General features: G+C 45.0%; 1 protein-coding gene across 2 annotated transcripts; it reads right to left on the bottom strand.

The window, feature by feature from the left end:
- Positions 1 to 397: 397 nt before the first annotated feature.
- LOC138108284 (solute carrier family 22 member 2-like) lies at positions 398 to 13,683 on the bottom strand. Of its 2 annotated transcripts, XM_069010708.1 has the most exons (12): positions 13,084 to 13,680; positions 11,497 to 11,600; positions 8,646 to 8,800; positions 7,685 to 7,853; positions 6,746 to 6,860; positions 6,188 to 6,294; positions 5,802 to 6,016; positions 4,264 to 4,372; positions 3,468 to 3,580; positions 2,393 to 2,492; positions 1,371 to 1,433; positions 398 to 694 (listed from the first exon to the last, which is right to left on the bottom strand). In XM_069010708.1, the coding sequence occupies exons 1-12, from the start codon at positions 13,492 to 13,494 to the stop codon at positions 664 to 666; spliced, it is 1,692 nt and encodes a 563-aa protein (XP_068866809.1). In that variant the 5' UTR covers positions 13,495 to 13,680; the 3' UTR covers positions 398 to 663. The 2 variants fall into 2 exon arrangements, with proteins under 2 accessions (XP_068866809.1, XP_068866810.1); XM_069010709.1 differs by lacking the exons at positions 398 to 694; positions 1,371 to 1,433 and having other exon boundaries at positions 2,399 to 2,470; positions 13,084 to 13,683.
- Positions 13,684 to 17,956: the final 4,273 nt, after the last annotated feature.

Genomic DNA, 17,956 nt, shown 5'->3' on the forward strand with positions numbered 1-17,956 from the left:
CCAAACGCCAACACGCAAGCATAGCTGTTGTTCAGACACTTCGGTGCTCCTATCCCATCCCTACCCTACACTGCTGTGTTTCTTAATATTTTAAAATATTAAGAAATTGGGCCTTTTCCCATAACTAGAACTGGTCAGGAAGCAAACTCAGATCCAAAGAATGTATACAAGTTGATGACTATGCTGTGAATCACAGCTTCCCAAAAGCTGTGGAGAGGACTCTTCAACCTTCAAAGGCACTAGAGCAGTGATTCTCCAGCATGGTACAGAGGGAGATCAACTTTAAAAGCCATATCCTTTTTTTGACTTATCTTTCCCCCTGCCTCAGTCCTTTTTTCTGACAGATGTTTGGGAGTTTGGCCATGTAAATAATCAAGCTCCGAGCATTAGGAAAACGTTCATGCATAAACACAAACTTTAATATGTTTTAATATGCAGGGCACAGTGTCCTGTTACTGTTTGTGCTGGTCCCAGGGGGTGACGGTGGTGGGGCTTCCTGCCCCTTCCCTGTCGCTGATCCCGAATGTTTTTGCAGTTGTACGCAGCCCACCGCATCCTGAGGCTTCACTGCCTCCAATTCCTCATTTTCTTCCTTTTAATTTTCCAGCTTGCCTAATATCCAGTCAAATTATGGAATACCAAATCTTAAAAGTCAGCTTGGACTTAGAAGTGCTTATTTTTTGTACTTATTTCTCTGGAAGAAGAAGAGCAAAATTAGGAAGGAAAAGGAGCTTGTGGATGCCTGAGGCTCCCACAGTGGTCTCTACAGTGGCAGTGCTCACTGCCTGGGTGGCAGGAGCTGAATCACAGAGCTGATCTGGGAAGCAGGAGCCATAGACCAACCAACAGCACCAAGATTTTAAGGGATGTAGAGGGAATTGTGACAGTAAATCAGATACTGCCTATGTGGTACTTTTGTGCAGAGTCAGGTGTAGCTTGAAGGAAGTGAACTGGGCTCATGACTGCACTCCTGCTTGCTATAGAAAGGAGCTGTGAGTGAGCAGCCCAAAGAGATTTTTAGTTTTATAAGAAGCAGAAGAAAGTGTTCCTTTATGAATTTCCCACTCATGCCATATGAGGTGCTGCTGCCAGATGGCCTGGGACACCAGAGACATGAAAGTGTTCAGGAGGCAAATAGAAAAAATTTGCAACATGGTCCATGAGGGAGTGAAGCAGAAATGCTTCTGGCTCCAAAAGTCCCCAAGTGTCAGAGTGCTGGCAGCTGGGGGAGTGCAACTGGGAAAGATCATCACAGTGGGATGGTTCATCCTCTGGATGTGGGATGAGGTCTGGGCTTGTGGCTGCTCTGCTGGCCCTCTTCTGCCTCCCTGCCCCAACAAAGGCAGATCCAGGGTAAAATGTGCCCTTACTTTGGGGCAACTTCGGAAGTCAGAACGTGGAGATAAATGGTTTTTTCTTTACTTTTCTCCTGCCTGTGGAAGGAAAGGGGAAAAACCAGATGATGTTCCTGGTGTTTAACAGCATGATCTGCCACATAATCCATATTCTTGCATTCATTCAACAAAACTAGGTTTAACTGTTATCTTGGCAGGCAATTGCTCAAACGAGGTTAGGCTATTTTGAAGAGCAGCAGAATAAGGAGTAAATTTGAGAGTTTCTGTGGCCTCATTGCAACTGTGCTGCTGTCTGGAAATCATATCCCAACGGTACCTTTAGAAACTTCTACTCTGACATTTCCTACTGTAAAAACTCTTATTCTAAGTGGATTCTAAAGTAACATCTGGGTGTGTGGCTGCATGTATGATTTTCCTAATGTTTCCTAGAGGCATGTTCTCCCTGCTCTATGCTGTGCTACATTGCCATCTCCTTCTGGCCACGTTAGGTCCTTTTTTCCCACACCCAGTTTTTTACCAGGCCAAGTATTTTTTGGCTTCACAGGAGCTTCAGTAAACTTAAGCAACCCTTCCAGTGTTTGTGGAGCTCCACCCCCACCCTGGGAGGTGCTCCAGAAGCTGCAGGTTGAGCCAAAAGGCAAGAGCACTGAAACCACAGGACATTGACTGAATTGCTTCCCAGATTTAAAACCACATCTCAGCCAGCTTTTGTCCTTGCTGTGAGAGCATCTTTGGGGATATCAACAGTTCCCTCACTGATCAATGCTTTTCAGGTGGCCCATGGCACTACCTTCCACACCTTTTCCCAATGTCTGGCTCATATGTAAGGTGTTTATGGATTCCAGTCAGATCATACAGGAGAGCCCAGAGCCTGATATTGCAATCAGGGATGTGTCACCCACCAGCCACCACCTGTATTTATATGGGTACAACAAAACCCAACAAATCTCCAGATATGTACAATAAATGGAGATTCTAAAGCAGATTTTGCAGATGTGAAGGTGAGTTGCTTTAGAGGACATTGTTTAACACCATACCTGTGCAGATTTTCAGCGTCTTCAATGGTCTCAGGCAGAGCTTTTCCCTTCATTTCAGGTAGGAGCAAAACTAAGCCACTGTTGATTAGAACAATCACAGCTGCAAGCACAGAACAAGGATCACAAAGGCAGTGCAATTGTCATGCCTATGTTTAATTCCAAGTCACTAATTAATGCCCCAGTGGACAGACAATGTCTGCCCCAATGGCAGAATAAGGGTGCCTCAAAGAATTAATAACACTTGGATTTTTATCTGCATGATTCTTATTTGCAGAGTAATTGCTGACATTTCTGAGGTGCATCTGGGCCCTGGAAAGCTGTCCTGAGGCACAGACCCTGAGGGAGCCTGGCTTCCTTGCTTCAGGCACACGGTGCAAAGAAAGCAGGTTTTGCCTATGATTGTCCAGTTGGCATGGGATTGAGGTGATACTGGCTAGCTGTCATCTCTACTTTTGGCTAGATTAGGACATGCATGAAAGGTTACTACCAGTCCACCTGGCCAGTTTCACCTTCTGATTAGTTTTAGACCCTCTGTGACCCTACTGAGGGCAGATGGTTCACGCAGGCACACAGGTTTGATTATGTGCAGCAGCTGACATTCAAGGCAGCCCCTTTTTTGGGATAGAAACCTTAACATTAGGGCTGACATGCTCCTTTGCCATCCTAAATTGCCAAGGCATCCTTGATAGACTGGCCACCCTGAGATGGAGTACAACTTTTCTGCAGGGAGACAAGGCCATGTTGCTGGGACCTCAGTTCAGGTAACCATGCTGCCAGTGAGAGGGACAGAACCCAAAGTTTTTCCTCCTTTGGAAAGGGCTCAGCAGGAGAAAGTCAAAGCTTGAAAGGGCTATCCCAAAAGCATGGGGTCCCCTTTAGTGCAGAAGGGGCTAAGGGGTGACTTTGCTACCACTTCCAAACACCCAGATGAACAGACTCACCAAGCTGTATCTTACACATGTACACACGTTTATGCATCTCTCCATGTTTTTTTTTTTTTTTTTTAAGACAGAAAATAAATCACCAAACTAATTCATCTCACCTTTGGCCAACCAACCCCTCTTGCAGCTCTTACCAAAGATGACCAGGGGCAGTTCATGCCAGAGGTCTGCCAGTCTGTACACAAGGAAGGGCGTTATGATCCCACCGAGGTCACACAGGGAGGAGCAGACGAGGACTCCCAGGTTCCTGCAGTGCACATGCAAATACACACACACATAAACACACACATCACCAGCTCTGCCTGGGGCTGCTCTGCACCCCACAGGACACACAAAGGGTCACCCAGCCCTGCTGCCAGATGAGCAGGCCAGCACCCTGTCCAGGATTTGCAGCTGATGGGAAAAGAGATGGGCCATGAGCCCTGGAAGGAGAAGAGAGTTAACACCCTGGGGCTTAGGAAGAGACTTGGAAAGACCTGGCCCCTGTAGCGGTGAATATAATCAGAAGAGAGCACAGGCAGAGCATTCTCCCAGGGAGACATACCACGAGACGAATTGGGTGAGGGGAGGAGGGCTAGACAAGGTAAGACATTAAGACTAGCCCTGTATTGGAGAGGTCAATGAGCTCTTGACTTCTGCTGGTACACTGAGGTGCACTGGATAGGGAGCATGAAGGGTGTCTGGGAAGGTTTCTTACACATTCCCCCAGAAAAATGCCCAGTGCTGGGCTCGGAAGTGGGGAAGGGGCTTTGGCCAAGGAAGGAGGTGGGTTTCTGCTATATCACTCAGTATCCCTCCTCCCCCATTTCAAGGTGTGCTTTATACAAGCAAATTCCTCTTCTACGACATCTTTAGCTGCAAGCCAGTCTCTTGGTCTATCACAGAGAAACACCCAGTGCTTTTACTGCTGACAGAAGGTGGTGCACTTACCTAAGAAATGTTGGATACAGCTCAGGATTTGCCACACATATAATTTCATAGCACATGGTAATTCCCATCCTGCCCAAGCAAGCTGCAGTCATTTTAAGCCAATAAAGACCTGGAAAGACATTGTGCACATTGAGGTTTGAATACAAAACTATGGCTTTCTTCTGCTCTTGACATAAAACAGCATTAAATATTTAATTTAATGAAACAGTAAAGCATGATGCTGTTGTTTCACTCAACAAAGAATTTAGAATGCAATTGTCTTTTGAGTCAAGCAAATAACCAAGACATGAGACTTTGCTAGGCTGCTGTCACAGAGAGGAGAAATTCATGACACAAAGTAGTTTGGGTTATCTAGTGTGTTAAACAAAAGCTTACACAGGACACCACTTGTAGCTTGCAATAAAACTTCACAGAGGGCATTGTTTGTTAGTTGAAATCTGCTTAGCAGGAAGGTACTCTGTACCTTTGCACAGAGGCTTGTGATGGCTTTCAAGCTGGGACAAGTTTGTGTTTGCCTCCCCACGTCAGAGGGTGATCTATAAATGCTTTCACACCTGCAGATGTCTGCTGCAAATAAACGAATGTCCTAGCCCTACACAGAGAGTCAGCCCAGGACACCTCTGTCTGCCACGTGGGGTTTTAGGTCCCAAGTCATCCACACCTCTGTCCCCAGAGTGAGGTGTTCTCTCAGGCACTACTGTGCCCCATGCCCTGGCACAGGCAGCAGCTGTGGGGCCACAGGACTCCCACTCCTGCACTCCCTCAGCAGGGCCCTTGCACCTTGCACAGCCACTGCGCTCCCCAGTCGCTTCCTAAAATGTTTTTTCATTGTCTGGGTGCTCTGGGGTTTATGCATATAACATTTTACTATAACATTTTGTGTGTTTGTTCTTGTCCCCCTGATGAACTCACAGTTGTGTGGCGCTGTAATGGCTGTAGTTTCAGTCTACTTATATTCCATAAAACAAAAGGAAAGGAATTTCATTTGGTGGCCCTTAAGTGATGCACTGCTTTGATACAATGATCTTGGAGCAGGCGCTCAGCTAAACCAAAGCCAAGTGTTGGTCACTGTGATTGTTTGACATCCTACATTCATGGCAGCAGCACTGATGGCAGAAAGCACTTACACTACCCAGACATTGTTTAAGTGTGTGCATGTGCCTATACATTTTTCCATTTTAGGAACAGAAAAGGTGGGGATTTTTGGATTAAACCCTGAATTGTACATTAAAATACAAACTTCTGGTCAGATAAAAATTGTGGACATGTGAACACGGCATTCTTCATGGCCTAGCACCTGCAGACTTACGATCTGATTTGATGCCATTTTGGAAATCTGATTCGCCCCGTTTCTCCAGCCCCTCATTAGCAGGTATAAATGCTGCTGCTGGAACATAAATTAGCTTTTATGGTATTTGACTGCACTGGATCACAGTACTGACATGGGCCAGGTTATCAAGGATCTTTTTCTATTTTCCAGGGCAACAACCAAGAGATGGGGAGAGAATTCCTTGACAGAGGAGGTTTGCAGAACTCACTGTCTGGCAGGAATGCTGCAATGAGGCAAGCAGCCCCTGTCATCACACTGGCTGCAGCCCAGGTGTGGCGACGGCCGATTCGATCCAGCGTCAGCAGGAGGATGAAGGCGGCTGGGAACTCGACAAGAGCAGAATATAGGAAATCCAGATACATGTTGCCAGCAGCTATTCCCATGTGCATGATGAGCCCCTGGTAGAGGACAGAGCTTGTGAACCTGGGCAGAGAAGAGGGTGCAAATGAAGCCGATCCCCCTGGGAGACAGTTTATGCAAAGAACTGAGATTTGCAGCTGGTCAGGAGCAAAACAGGCTTAAATCAATTACAATGATTTAATGGCCCCAAATCACACACCTCCATTTGGGCTGCAAAAGCCTTCCCATCCTTACCAACTGTACATCAAAATGAACGTGTATTTTCTGATCTGAGGTGTCCTGACCAGGTCTAAGAACGAAGGTTTCAACTTTTCTCCGTCTTCCTCTTCAGAGCTGAGATTCTGGGAACATTAGTGACAGGACAAGAGGTTACAGTGGGAGGGGGAGAAGGTGGTGAGCACTACGGTGAATATTTTCCTTTAGGCTGATGGGAGGATGAGGGTTTTCATTTGCCAGTTAAGTAACTGAGGGCAAAATGACTTCTCCAGAGTACTTTGGGTAAAGGAAATATGAAAATTTATATAGACAATCTTCATATCTGTTGTAGTTGTGTATGGCATGAAGCAACATTTTAAAAAAGTAATGAATAAGGATGTTGTGGAATTTAAAGTCATGAAATCTCCCAAATATGCTCTGTGAGGCTCCTAGGCAGTAAACGGGAACTCACTTGCCTTTGCTTTTGGAAACTGCAATGATTTTGACTGCTCCTTGCTCTAAACCCAACACAATCCTAAACTCATAACATTATTTGTCTTGAAGTAGGCACACATGCAGCAAATGCAGTGCAGTCACCTGGAAAGAAAGAGGTGGCTTCTTCCTGTTTCCCTTGGCGATGCGCTTAATAACTTCCATAGCTTCATCATTCTGCTTTTGAGCTATGAGCCACCTGGGAGACTCAGGCAGACACCTGCAACACACATAAGCACGACAGCTACACGGAAGGAAAATGCACATTACTGGTACCTGGAAAATGAACATGGAACTGAGTTGCTCAGGCTAGGATCCTACAGTGCTTTGAGGATTCACAGGGGGAATTGAACTCAGTGGTAGCTGTGGCTGCCAGTGATTGCACTCTGATTTGTGCTCCATTCGAGTGGCAAGGTAGCCTGATTCTTTTTTTTTTAAATCTAAACCCAGTTTATTATAGTTTGGAAACATTAGTCTGAGATAAATTCTCTTGACAAGTTTTAGAAATAGCTAATAGTCTATGGATATAAAAAAATAGCTCAAAATCTGATCCTTAATTTCTACCATGTTAAAAATAACCTTTCAAAGAAAAAGATCACATCCCAATTCTTTTCCCTGATCTAGTTATATTCTAAGAAGCATTTTTAATCAATTAAAAAAGCCACAAACAACCCTGTGCCGATTGTATTAAAAAACCCAAACAACCAAAACCAATTATGATAGATGATTAGAAAACTCCCTTTCCACAGTAGCTCAAGGACTGGTTAAGAAATAATGACATATTATTTTGTGATGTGTGGCAACGACTCCAAACACAGAAGCATTACACCATGTTGCAGATAGCCCCTTGCTCTTAGGTGAGTCAGAGTAAACTCTTGGGCAGAGGGAACAGAAAAAGGCCAAATCTCTTCTAATATAATCTTGGAAATCCTATGTGTAGCACTGCAGCTGTTCTCTAAGGAGAACCTTCAGCTCTCAGCCACTGTCCCCTGATCCTGTCAGTGGGGTGTGGCATTACTGGGAGCTGCAAGAGCAGGCACTTACCAATAGTAGAGGAGGAGAAAGAAAGTGGGCAGCGTGACCGCAAGCTGGAGCCACCTCCAGTGCGGAAGTGCATAAGCCAGGGCGGTGAGGATGAGGAGTCCCAGGGTGAAGGCAAGCTGGTAAATGATGCCTGTTGCCCTCCGGTAGTCTGAACCAACAAATTCTGCAACTGCAAAGACATGTCATATGAGCAAACATATGGGTTTGGAGAGCCAGGGGAGCATAACTCCTGCCAGCTGAGACCACGTGTAGCCCCTGTGCTGAGCTGTGTCCTTGGGTCATGGCACACAGCCATGGGTTTGGGTGGGAGAGCAGAGCTGGTCTCGGTCACAGGGCAAGCCCCAGCCCTGGTCAGCTGCAGACTTTGCCCCCTCCTTTGAGTGTCAGGCCCTCACCCATCAACACAGGGCAAAGGCTGCTCTCTTTAACCCACTCCTTCAAGCTAAGAAATACATGGCAAAATAAAATAGACTGATGTGACTTGTTTGCCTCCATCTCCCTCCTCCCATATGGCTTGGGAACAGAACCTCCCTACCCACCAAGCAGCTGAATCAGCACAGCAAAAGTCATTTTGGCACCAAGGCTGTGAAACATGAGTGTTGTCTTACATCACTGCTTGTTGCCGTTCCCAGAAAGGTGCTACACATCTTCACAGTATTTTCAATTTGTTTGTGCCTCTAGACCTTGCCCATCATTTTGGCATGTGCTCTCCAGGTATGAATGTTTCTTAGTTTTCAGAGCTGCCTCCTAATTATTCCATTTATGTCTATGAGCTGGTGCAAGCTCGGGTCACAAGCACCTGCATTTAAGCAAAGAGGTGCAGTTTGGCAGCAAGTAGCACAGTGTCACTGTCTGCTCTCGTTACACACAGGGCTCAGGAAATCAGATGGTGCCAGTGGGGGTCAGCCCTGCTGCTAAACAAGGGTCCCAGCCCAGAAGGTGCAACTGCAAACTGTGTAACTGAGGACGTAGCCTGTGAGCCAGCCTCCCTTGCTGACCAGTCCCTGGATCAGGCGGAACGTCACCGTCCAGGTGTAGCTTGGTGCAAAGGCCATCAGAACCCCTGAAACCGCGTTGATGAGGACTGTGACCAGAAGGCAGAGTTTGCGCCCAAACCTGTAGAGGGAAAAAACGAAAACAAAGAGGCTCATCTCCTGGGAGGGTAGGGTGGCAAACCAAAGCTTATGAAGAAGCTGGAGAGGGTTTCTGCTCATTTTGAATAGGAGCCTATATCTGTTATTCCCCTTGCCACATTTGCAATCCCAATGGAGGTTCAGGAAACTCCCCTGGTTTTGTGTTTTCAGGTCATTGCTCACTTTTGGTTAATGACTAAGGCAATTAATTCAGATTGCTTTGATTATGACTCTGATTGCTCTGATATGGCTCCCCAACCCATCTTTCAAAGCTGCCAGAGCTTTTTAATGGGGATTTGTTTGCTAACTGTGACCTTTACATGTTTTATCAACCTTGGCTGACTACTGAGCTCTTCTTGAATAGGGTTTTGTACATCCCTGTTATTTGTCATTCCCTCCATTGCTGTGACTCCCTGATGGTCAGAAGTAGAGGGTTTCCAAAAGAAACAAGTGGACTGGAACACTGGAAAAGCATTTGTTTTCTAGCTGACAAGAGATGCATATTCAGTTAGAAGTATGAACTATAAAAACCATTGAATTAGTCAATATCCACTAACAAAAATAGCACAATAATAAGTGCCAGCCAAAATACATGTCTTTTGTTCTCCACAGTAACATCAGTAGATCCCATCACTCAAATTTCCTCCTCTCATGAGCCTGACAAACAGATATTTTTTACTTGCCTGAAAGTTCTACCCAAGAAAGCCCCATCAGACCACATTTGAGAGTTCTGGTTTTGTTTTTACCCTGAGCACAATACATTCTGGTTATGGTATTTTGTGTTGCTCTCAGGTGCTCGCAGTGCAGGAGCAGCAGTGAGCTGGGACAGGGTGGTGTGAGCAGAGTGAAGACCCCTTAACACTCTGACATGTATGTGTTTTATCTTAGGAGGAATTATATCCTACGTCCTCATGTCTTTTCATACTTCTGTTTCAAAAAAAGCCTTTGTAAAAAGATCCTTCAGTATTTTGACACAGAGGGAGAGCATTTCGGATATAAATGGCTATGAATTTGGAAGCTCTGGCTTTTGTTGGCTCTCAGCATCATATGGTGGCAAGAAATGCCTTTGCTAGTAAACATGATGGCATGGAAAGGTGATCTGAAATGTGGTGCTTCTGATGCTCATGGAATCTGCTCACTGCTATTTCATGTCCTGTTATGCCTGTAGGAGTGTGCATCACCATCCAAGCCTCAGTTCTGGGAAAAAGGAGGGAATGCTTTCAAATTTACTAGGAGATTAGCCAGAAAACAAGAACTTGGATTTAAGGGAAAAAGAGGATGAGGGGGGTGACAAACGTTTCTGATTAAAAAGAAGAAAAAAGAAACAAAGATCTTCCAAAATGCATGCAAAGAAAAGCAGAAATTGTCATAAATTTGTCCACTTTTGTTCTTGAAATCAGAGAGAGGACTCCACCCCAGGACTGAAGACTGGATGTAGTATTTTTGTAGTACTGCTGTAACCATTTGATGTCTTTCACCTGAGAATCTCTTTTGCCAGAGGCGTAGCCACACACAAGATGTGGCCACAAAAGGTTACTTTAGTAAATCACTATCAACTGATGAAAAATCCATTTAAGCAGAAAGCTTATAAAAAAGCTGGTCTGGCTCACTGGCAGCGAGGTAATGGTTTAATGAAGATGGGAAAGCAGTCTGTCCAATCTGTTCATAGATGGGCTTCTTCACAAGCAGATTTGTCTGCACAACCTAACTGATGGTGTGTTTGCCTGCACTAAAACTAGGGAGCAGGGACAAACACAAGCCTATCCTAATTTTGTGACACTGCAGAACTACTACAGGGGATGGCTGTGGCCCTTCCCCCTTGAAGTGGGACAGTGAAAAGAAGGGAACAATAGCAATATCTGTTCAACAGAGACAATCTTGGAAGGAAAAGGCTATTGAGAATACAAAGTTAAAAAAAAAAAAAAATTCAGGACAGACTGGATTTCCAGAAGGATTGTTCACTCCCTGTTACCTCAATTTCTTCAAGTTCCAGTCCCATTCTCTCTTGTTATTTTACTGAAAAATTTGGTAAATATGCAGAAGAAGATCAGCTACAAACACTAAATTTTTTCAGTCTAACCTAAAAAAAAAAATCCACTGGGCAGATATACAGCACAATGATAATTGTGATGAAAAAGAGGAAATGAGGGACAATAAGGTCTAGAACTGGCTAAACACAGACTCAGCTGAGAAAAAGGAGAATCAAATAAAATTTAGGAAGAAACAACTACTTCTATTTCTGTATCTGAGAAAAACTCCTATTTTGAAACTGATTTATGGCCATCTGGATACTGTTAAACTTAATGTGAAACAAAATTATCGCCAAGATGAGCAAATAGTTCTTGGTGCAAGAGTCAAAATTTCATCTTGGACTCTGAGCTTGCATTGCAGTTTGTACCTGTGAGAGAAAACAAAATCTCTTCACTTGTGTGAATTCCTCAGGGCTGTTAAAGTGGAGGGATACCTTGGCATTTCTGTGGATTCTTGGGGCAAAACAGCCTTTGAAAGCAGGACCTTAGAAACCACCACCCACCTCCCTTTTATGTGACAGACAGACCTTCTCAATCAGGTTTTGGTTGCATTCATTTTCTTTCTAAATTGTGAATGCTGTTCAACAACATCAGAAAGCAAATAACCAGAGTAAAGAGTTCATCCCATACCTGTCTATACACCACCCACCTGTCTGCTATGTAGCCAATGCTCATGGAGCCAATGAAAAACCCAGCATTCACACACGACTGGAAGAGGTCTAGCTTCCAGGAGTCCTCACACACCAGATTAAACTGTAAGAGCAAACACAGTTAGAAGCACAGGGACATTCCCTACAAACCATGCCTGTTTGAGAAGGAAGGAAACCAATGGCATCAACTAGAAAATAGACTCCGGGAAAGAAACCCTCTAACCTCTTAAGCTGATATCTGCAATGCATCTTGTTTGGATTTTCCCAAACCTTGTGAAAAAGTTACATCCCGGAAAATTATTGCATAATGACACATATGGAGAGTGAGAAAGGAAGAAAAACTCTGAAAGAACAAATAAAAAAGTTCAGAAAAATCTCATCCTCTTGTCCCCACCCATTTGTTTGAAATTTGGAGGACACTTGGAGCATTGTCACCTCCCCAAATGCCAAGACCTATTTCAAACCATGTGTTTCCTTGCTGCATGAAAGCAGTGCTAGGTGAGAGAGATGGAGGTGCTGCCATGAGCCCTGCTGGGGTGGAGCCAGGCGCTGGGGTATCCCTCACCTCATTAGTACTGGCAAAAGGCCCAGGATTGGGCTGACGTTTTTCTGCAGGGAAGGGGCACTTGCTTTTGATTTACAATTAATAGGTTGTCAGGGCACACCCAACAAAGGGAGGAGGGCAAATTGGTAATAACTTTTCTACAGCTGGAAATAGTCACTAAAGTGTAATTAGCCTTCAGCCTAGAAAGAAGCATGAATGTATTTGGCTGCTTATTTAATCTTTTTCTAACCCAGACAAGTTTGCTGGGGCCATGCCAAACAGCTCAGCTCGGTTTTCCGGGTGTGGAGGACAGCTGGAGTGCTCTTCTCTGCCCCAGCCCATCTGTCCCAAGGGAAAATGGGGTGGACTTGCTTTGTAACAGTGATGATAGTGAAGCAAGGAAATATGAATGCCCTGCTCACGGAAGCTGTGAAGCATCCAGCGATGCACTGTTTTAAGATCGAGTTACACAAACATCTGCTAGGCATGTTTTAGGTATAGCTAATACAGATTTGGCAGTGGAGGGGAAGAGATCTCTTTGGAGGTCATTCCTATACTTCAGGTCTCTACGTGGCTTTAAGAGTATTAGTACTGGTTTGCATAGTTTTTATATTCTAGATTATCTGGTTTAGATACTGTAAATTGAGATAAAGGAGCACTGCTGTTGCTAAAGCATTATGTGAGAAATGTAGACCTGTCCTCTGCTTCTTGTTCATTATGGATGAGTGTCTGCATTATCACTCAATCATATCCTCAGTCTGGGCTAAGGGGGTGCTACCTTCAGTTTGGTAATGGAAATAATTGTGAGAACAGCCACTGATGACAAGATTGCAGTATTATGCTGCCAGGAAAAGCAATCATTTTCCCTTGTTATGTGCATGAATCTTTGATCTAAGTGCCTAGCAGGTTCTGATATTGAGTGTTTATTAGCAGTCAGACTCAGACAGTACACCAAAAGCAAACTTTATTAATCTAGCATATTGTATCTTTAAGCTGTGCAGACAAGAGTGATTTCTCACTGTGAAGACAAGCTGTGTCTTACCTCGGTGACGAGAGAGCTCCCTGGGGAGTTGTAGACCCAGCCATCCCGGCAGGGACCGAGCGGGGCGGTGCTCCCACTGCCCACCAGGCTGCCGAGGGGGTCAGTGCAGCTGATGCCTGTTGCGTTCCAGTCCACCTCGTACCTCCTGCAGCGGCTGTCAAAGCTGGCCCCGTGGCCATCCCACTCGGGAACCGTGTGATTCAGCTGCTCCTCCAGGCTCCAGCCACACCGCTGGCTCAGCTCAGCCACCCCGGGGCTGAAGCAGCGATGCTCAGGGGTGAATCCCAGGAAAAAAATCCCCACATAAATGGGAGCAAAAGTAGCAGAAAGCAGGCATAAGACAAAGAGGGCTTTCTTCTGAAAGAAGTCGAATTCTCCGACCTGCTCTAAAATGTCATCCAAGGCTGGCATCTTTGTGTGTCACAGATCATGAAAGTATCTAACTCAGTCACTTCCAGGGCTTTGGACTTCACTGCATGCTTAAATAATAGCTGAAGTGTTTGCTTAAAACTCACAAACAAATAATTAACTTTGTCAATTGTCAAGCCATGCATCTCAACCTTTGTTTCCTAAATGCCGTTTCTAAACACACTTTGGCTCTTCTTTTTGACTTCTGTGGTTAATTTGTTTTATATATGACATACTTGAAATGCAGGTTCTGGAGTCTTAGCTTATGGCCATTTCAGTCTGTCACTGAGAATCTGTCAGTGCAGTGTTGGGCAGGTGTTAATTCCTCTGTCCAGTATTTTCAGAGGCCTTAAGTACTATGAAAGCAATATGATCCTCTTCCTCATATACATATAAACTGAAGAACCTTAAAATTACAAGGGACATAGATGACTGCTTGTATGCTCTGTTGAGGGAATAGAAGAAAATAGTACAGCAAAAACACAACAAGAGGGCAGATTTCTTTTAGGCACTTAGTGGTTAAAGAATAGTGTTGTGCCTCAAATGGGAGGCAGACCAGTCACTGCAGTGTGAGTTGGGACTTCTGAGTCAGAGGTGATCAAATGGAACTTGGAAGGGTTCACCTGCAGCTGCCTCACACTCAGGGAACTGAGAGTGGCCCTGAGACCGGTCACCAGCCCTTGCATGCCCATCCTGCCCTCTGCCTCCTGACCTGCCTTGCACCCTGGGGAGGCAGATGGCAGAAGCTGCTGCAAGCTGCAGCTCCATCTCATTAACGCTTAACAGCTATTAAATGAGAATTTATTAGACAATGCTAACATGTAAACGTGTGATTAAGCAATGGAGACATCCTCAGCCTTCTTTACTTGAGGGGGTGATTAATGCTGTGTTCCCATGGCCATGGTTGCATAAGGTCCTTGCATGTCGTTCCCCATTTCCTTCAGTGATGGAGGACTGGAAGAATGATGCAGCTGAACATGAAAAGTGTGGATGTGGACAAAAAACATCTATGGGCAATGATTTCTGCCTGAATATGTTCTGCCATCTTTCTGTCATCTGCAAATCTTTCTAAGCCAGACAAAGACTCTGTAGCTTGGTTAGTGCTTCTGAAGGGAACCTCTGAGCAGGCTGCTGTCCCTGGGTTAATTTTCCCCTGAGGAGCACTCAGGGAGCTCTCTGAGTTTTATGAAGCACAAAACTAAATAATGAGGAAAACAGAGGTGATAAGTAATGTAATATTTTAAAGGACTATTAAAAACAAGTGCTCTTGAGTTACAATGACCAGCATTCCTAGCAAATTTCATGAATCACAAACGAGACTGCTCCTTTGCAGTAAATATCTTTTGCAGCTAAGAAAAGACCAGCCCTTTGACTGTGTACAACTGAAGAGTTTACGTATCTCTGTTCAGTCTGGTTTCATTAGAAGCAAGAACAGACTATTCCCCCTGTTAATGCTCAAGGAGCTCACTGCACCAGCAGTTTTTAAACCTTGCACCCTTCTGCACACAGACTACTCAGCAGTGCACATAACTAATGCAGTGGTTACCAGCTAAAGCCTCTCTCAGCCAAAACTGAATTAAGTGCAACAAGAAGTGCAGGAACTCTAGAAATCTGCTTTACTCCCTTTCCTGATTCTGCCTACTGTAGTTTCATGCTGGCGAAAGCAAGAAGAAAGCAGCCAGTATGGGGTTCACATGCTAGTTATGCTGGCAGAAGGTTGTATCTCTGATTATGATAAATGTTATTTCTTCTGGAAAACCTCCACTGTCACTTGAATATCCTCTTTTATCGCCAGGAAGGAAAGTGTTGTCCTACAGTGGGAGTGACCACTAGTAGCTTTACATATGGCATGAAGTCCAGAGGTTTTCCCTACTGTCATCCAAGCTGCCCTCAAATAATCCTGACCAGACTCTCTCCTGTGTATGGTCTCACCAGTCTTCGAGGAACTGAGTGGTCCATCCCACCAATATAAAGGCAGGTGACTCTTGTCACCTCGACACACCTGAGTAAGACGTCTTTAAGATGTTTTTAGCATGGTTTTTTCCACTTTTTGGGGGACAGAGCAAGCAGTGAGTATGTATGCAGTTCTTCTGGTGGATCTGACTGCATGTGAATGGAAGCAGCATGAGAGCTTGCCAGGGTGACCCCTGTACTGAAAAACTGAACATGACTGTGTATGGGCTCAAGCATTGTCCCATGCCCATGGTGCTTAATCTTTACCACCCTCCCCAGTACTGTTTTGCCTGATTCCTGTTAGCACCACACAGCACCCAGGCAGGTTTGGGGAGGTGATGTCAGGCAGGCTGTTTCTGGTAGTCAGGAGGGAAAAGATCACCTTCACTGGGGATGGTGTATACAGATGTGAGCCATTGCCTCCAGCCTACCCATTTATCAGCACAGATGCAGCACAGCATCAATCATCCTCATCCATATAACAGGTAATTCAGCCAGACAAGCAAAGTGAAAAAAGCCAGATCAGCTCTGTTAGCAGAGGGCATCTGTGCCCCTGACAGAAGACCCCTATCACTCTGCAGTGGCAGGTTCATGCAACAGTGTCAAGTGTGACAGGTTTGCTGGATATAATCAGTAATCCCTTCACCTGCAGTGGTGAAGCATTACCACGACTCCTTTAAACCACATCAGCGTTCAAAAGCTAAATGTTCCTGTACTCTGACCTTCCTGAGCTTTAGATGTAGGCTCGAAGGGTTGGTGAAATGTGAACAAAGCCAAACCTACTCCTGTAAAAAAATTACAGATAAAAGGCATACTGATAATGATTGTATAAATAGCTGTTGGCTGCCAAACAACAGCCCCAATGCAAAGATCTGAAAGCATCTTCTCATTAAATCACTCATGAAGACTGAGAAACTGAGGCAGAGAGATCTAGCAGGTTAGATCTTCAGAGAAAATGGTTTTCAGATCTTTGAGAATTTAGGCTAAAACAGTTAGCTAGAGGTGCCTTAGATGAACTTTTCCATTCAGGTGCTTCCTGACACGTTGTCCTACAAACCTTCTTGCACAACTAAACACTTCTGCATCGATTTCCTTCTAGTGAGTCATTCTTTCACCCTTGCCATTTAGTGATTATTTTGGTTCAGTACTTAGCTGTGATTTGGACCTTTTCTTAACTCTGTTTCCTGTGAATGTATTAAGCACACAGATTTTTAACAGGGAGTTCTGAACATACTGTCTGTCATAATCCCATGCTACCATGTACCTGAGCAGGACATGCTTGATTCGGAGGAATGTGATGGAGAGTCACTGGTCACATCCATAAAAACAGCAAATCATGCACCACTGAGATGCACTGCCTGTTCAGTGGGGTGCAGGTATTTCAGCCAGGCTTAGCCAGTCTGGTTTCTTGGTGCAAGGGCCTCATCCCCTTTCCTACAGCCTGTCGTGGCACTTGTTGGTCCTGTACATCCATGAATGAGTCAACTTGCTAAGTAGACAGAGGCTGATCCTGTCTGCAGTAGTCAGTTGCAGGGGCTCAGTGAAGGGCTGTGGAAAATTCAGCACAAAGGAAGGCACAGGACCACATGGCTCAAGCTGCTGGGAGAGGGAAGCTGGAAAGAAGAAGGAAGAAGCAGGATGTCCCTGTGGTGATGGAAAGATTATCTGCCTTGTAGTTTTGCGCACTGTTTCACCTGGGCTGATGTCAGCCATGTAAAAGCTGAACATGTAACATCTAGTTACCTCTGGATATATATCCACCTGTGGAGCAGGAGCCTACAGCGCTGCTTAATGGCAGATCTGTACACCCAGAGCTGCTAATAGCAGCTGGAGCTTGGGTCAGCACTGAGACCTGGATCTCTAAGAACTGACTGTAGAGGGAGCCTATGCACCTTGTTTTTAGGCTGCTCAAGTTATTTCAAAAAGTTCATGTTTGCACCTGATATTTATTTGCCCCATGAGAACTTATTTTATAACTGAGAGAAACAAAGTGTACTTTATGGTTGGCTCACGTACTACTAACACATTTTTCTTACATGATAACCACACTATATTTGGCAAAGCCCTCTAGTTTAAGATTATTTTTGCATCTAGATCCAAAAGTCACAGCTTGAACTCATTTCTTCCTTGAACATTAATTATCACCTAGTATTGTGCAACCTAGGAATATCACCCTTGGTGACAAAGACAGCTCAGTCCACAGTTCTTACTCCTCAGCTTTTGCCATGGCACAGGGCATGACGTGTTTCTGGAGTTTGTCCTCTGAAGGTTTCACTTCTGCAGTCATGAGGTGGCATGGCTTTTGCCAAGAGCAGGAACATGCCGAGCTCCTGTACCACTGGCATTTGGCCTCATGGGCTGCTCGGGTGCTGTGTGAGCACTGTTTGGGCCAGGATGAGGATGCTTGAGCTACCCAGGGAGAGGGAACTGGTCCTTGGGCAGCTTGGCTTGTTGTGAACCTGTGCCTGTTACTTTGATCTGACTTCCCAAGGAGATGGCAAGGTCACCCCAC

The sequence above is a fragment of the Aphelocoma coerulescens genome, chromosome 3 (genome assembly GCF_041296385.1).
Source record: "Aphelocoma coerulescens isolate FSJ_1873_10779 chromosome 3, UR_Acoe_1.0, whole genome shotgun sequence".
In the NCBI taxonomy this organism is placed as follows: Eukaryota; Metazoa; Chordata; class Aves; order Passeriformes; family Corvidae; genus Aphelocoma; species Aphelocoma coerulescens.

Excerpts from the sequence above, each read along its gene's own strand:
- LOC138108284 (XM_069010708.1), bottom strand. The coding sequence starts at position 13,494 with ATGCCAGCCTTGGATGACATTTTAGAGCAGGTCGGAGAATTCGACTTC. Across the intron at positions 8,801-11,496 it reads ATTGGCTACATAGCAGACAG|GTTTGGGCGCAAACTCTGCC; the intron begins GTGGGTGGTGTA and ends TTCCCTCTACAG. Across the intron at positions 2,493-3,467 it reads ACTGCCCCTGGTCATCTTTG|CTGTGATTGTTCTAATCAAC; the intron begins GTAAGAGCTGCA and ends CTGTGCTTGCAG.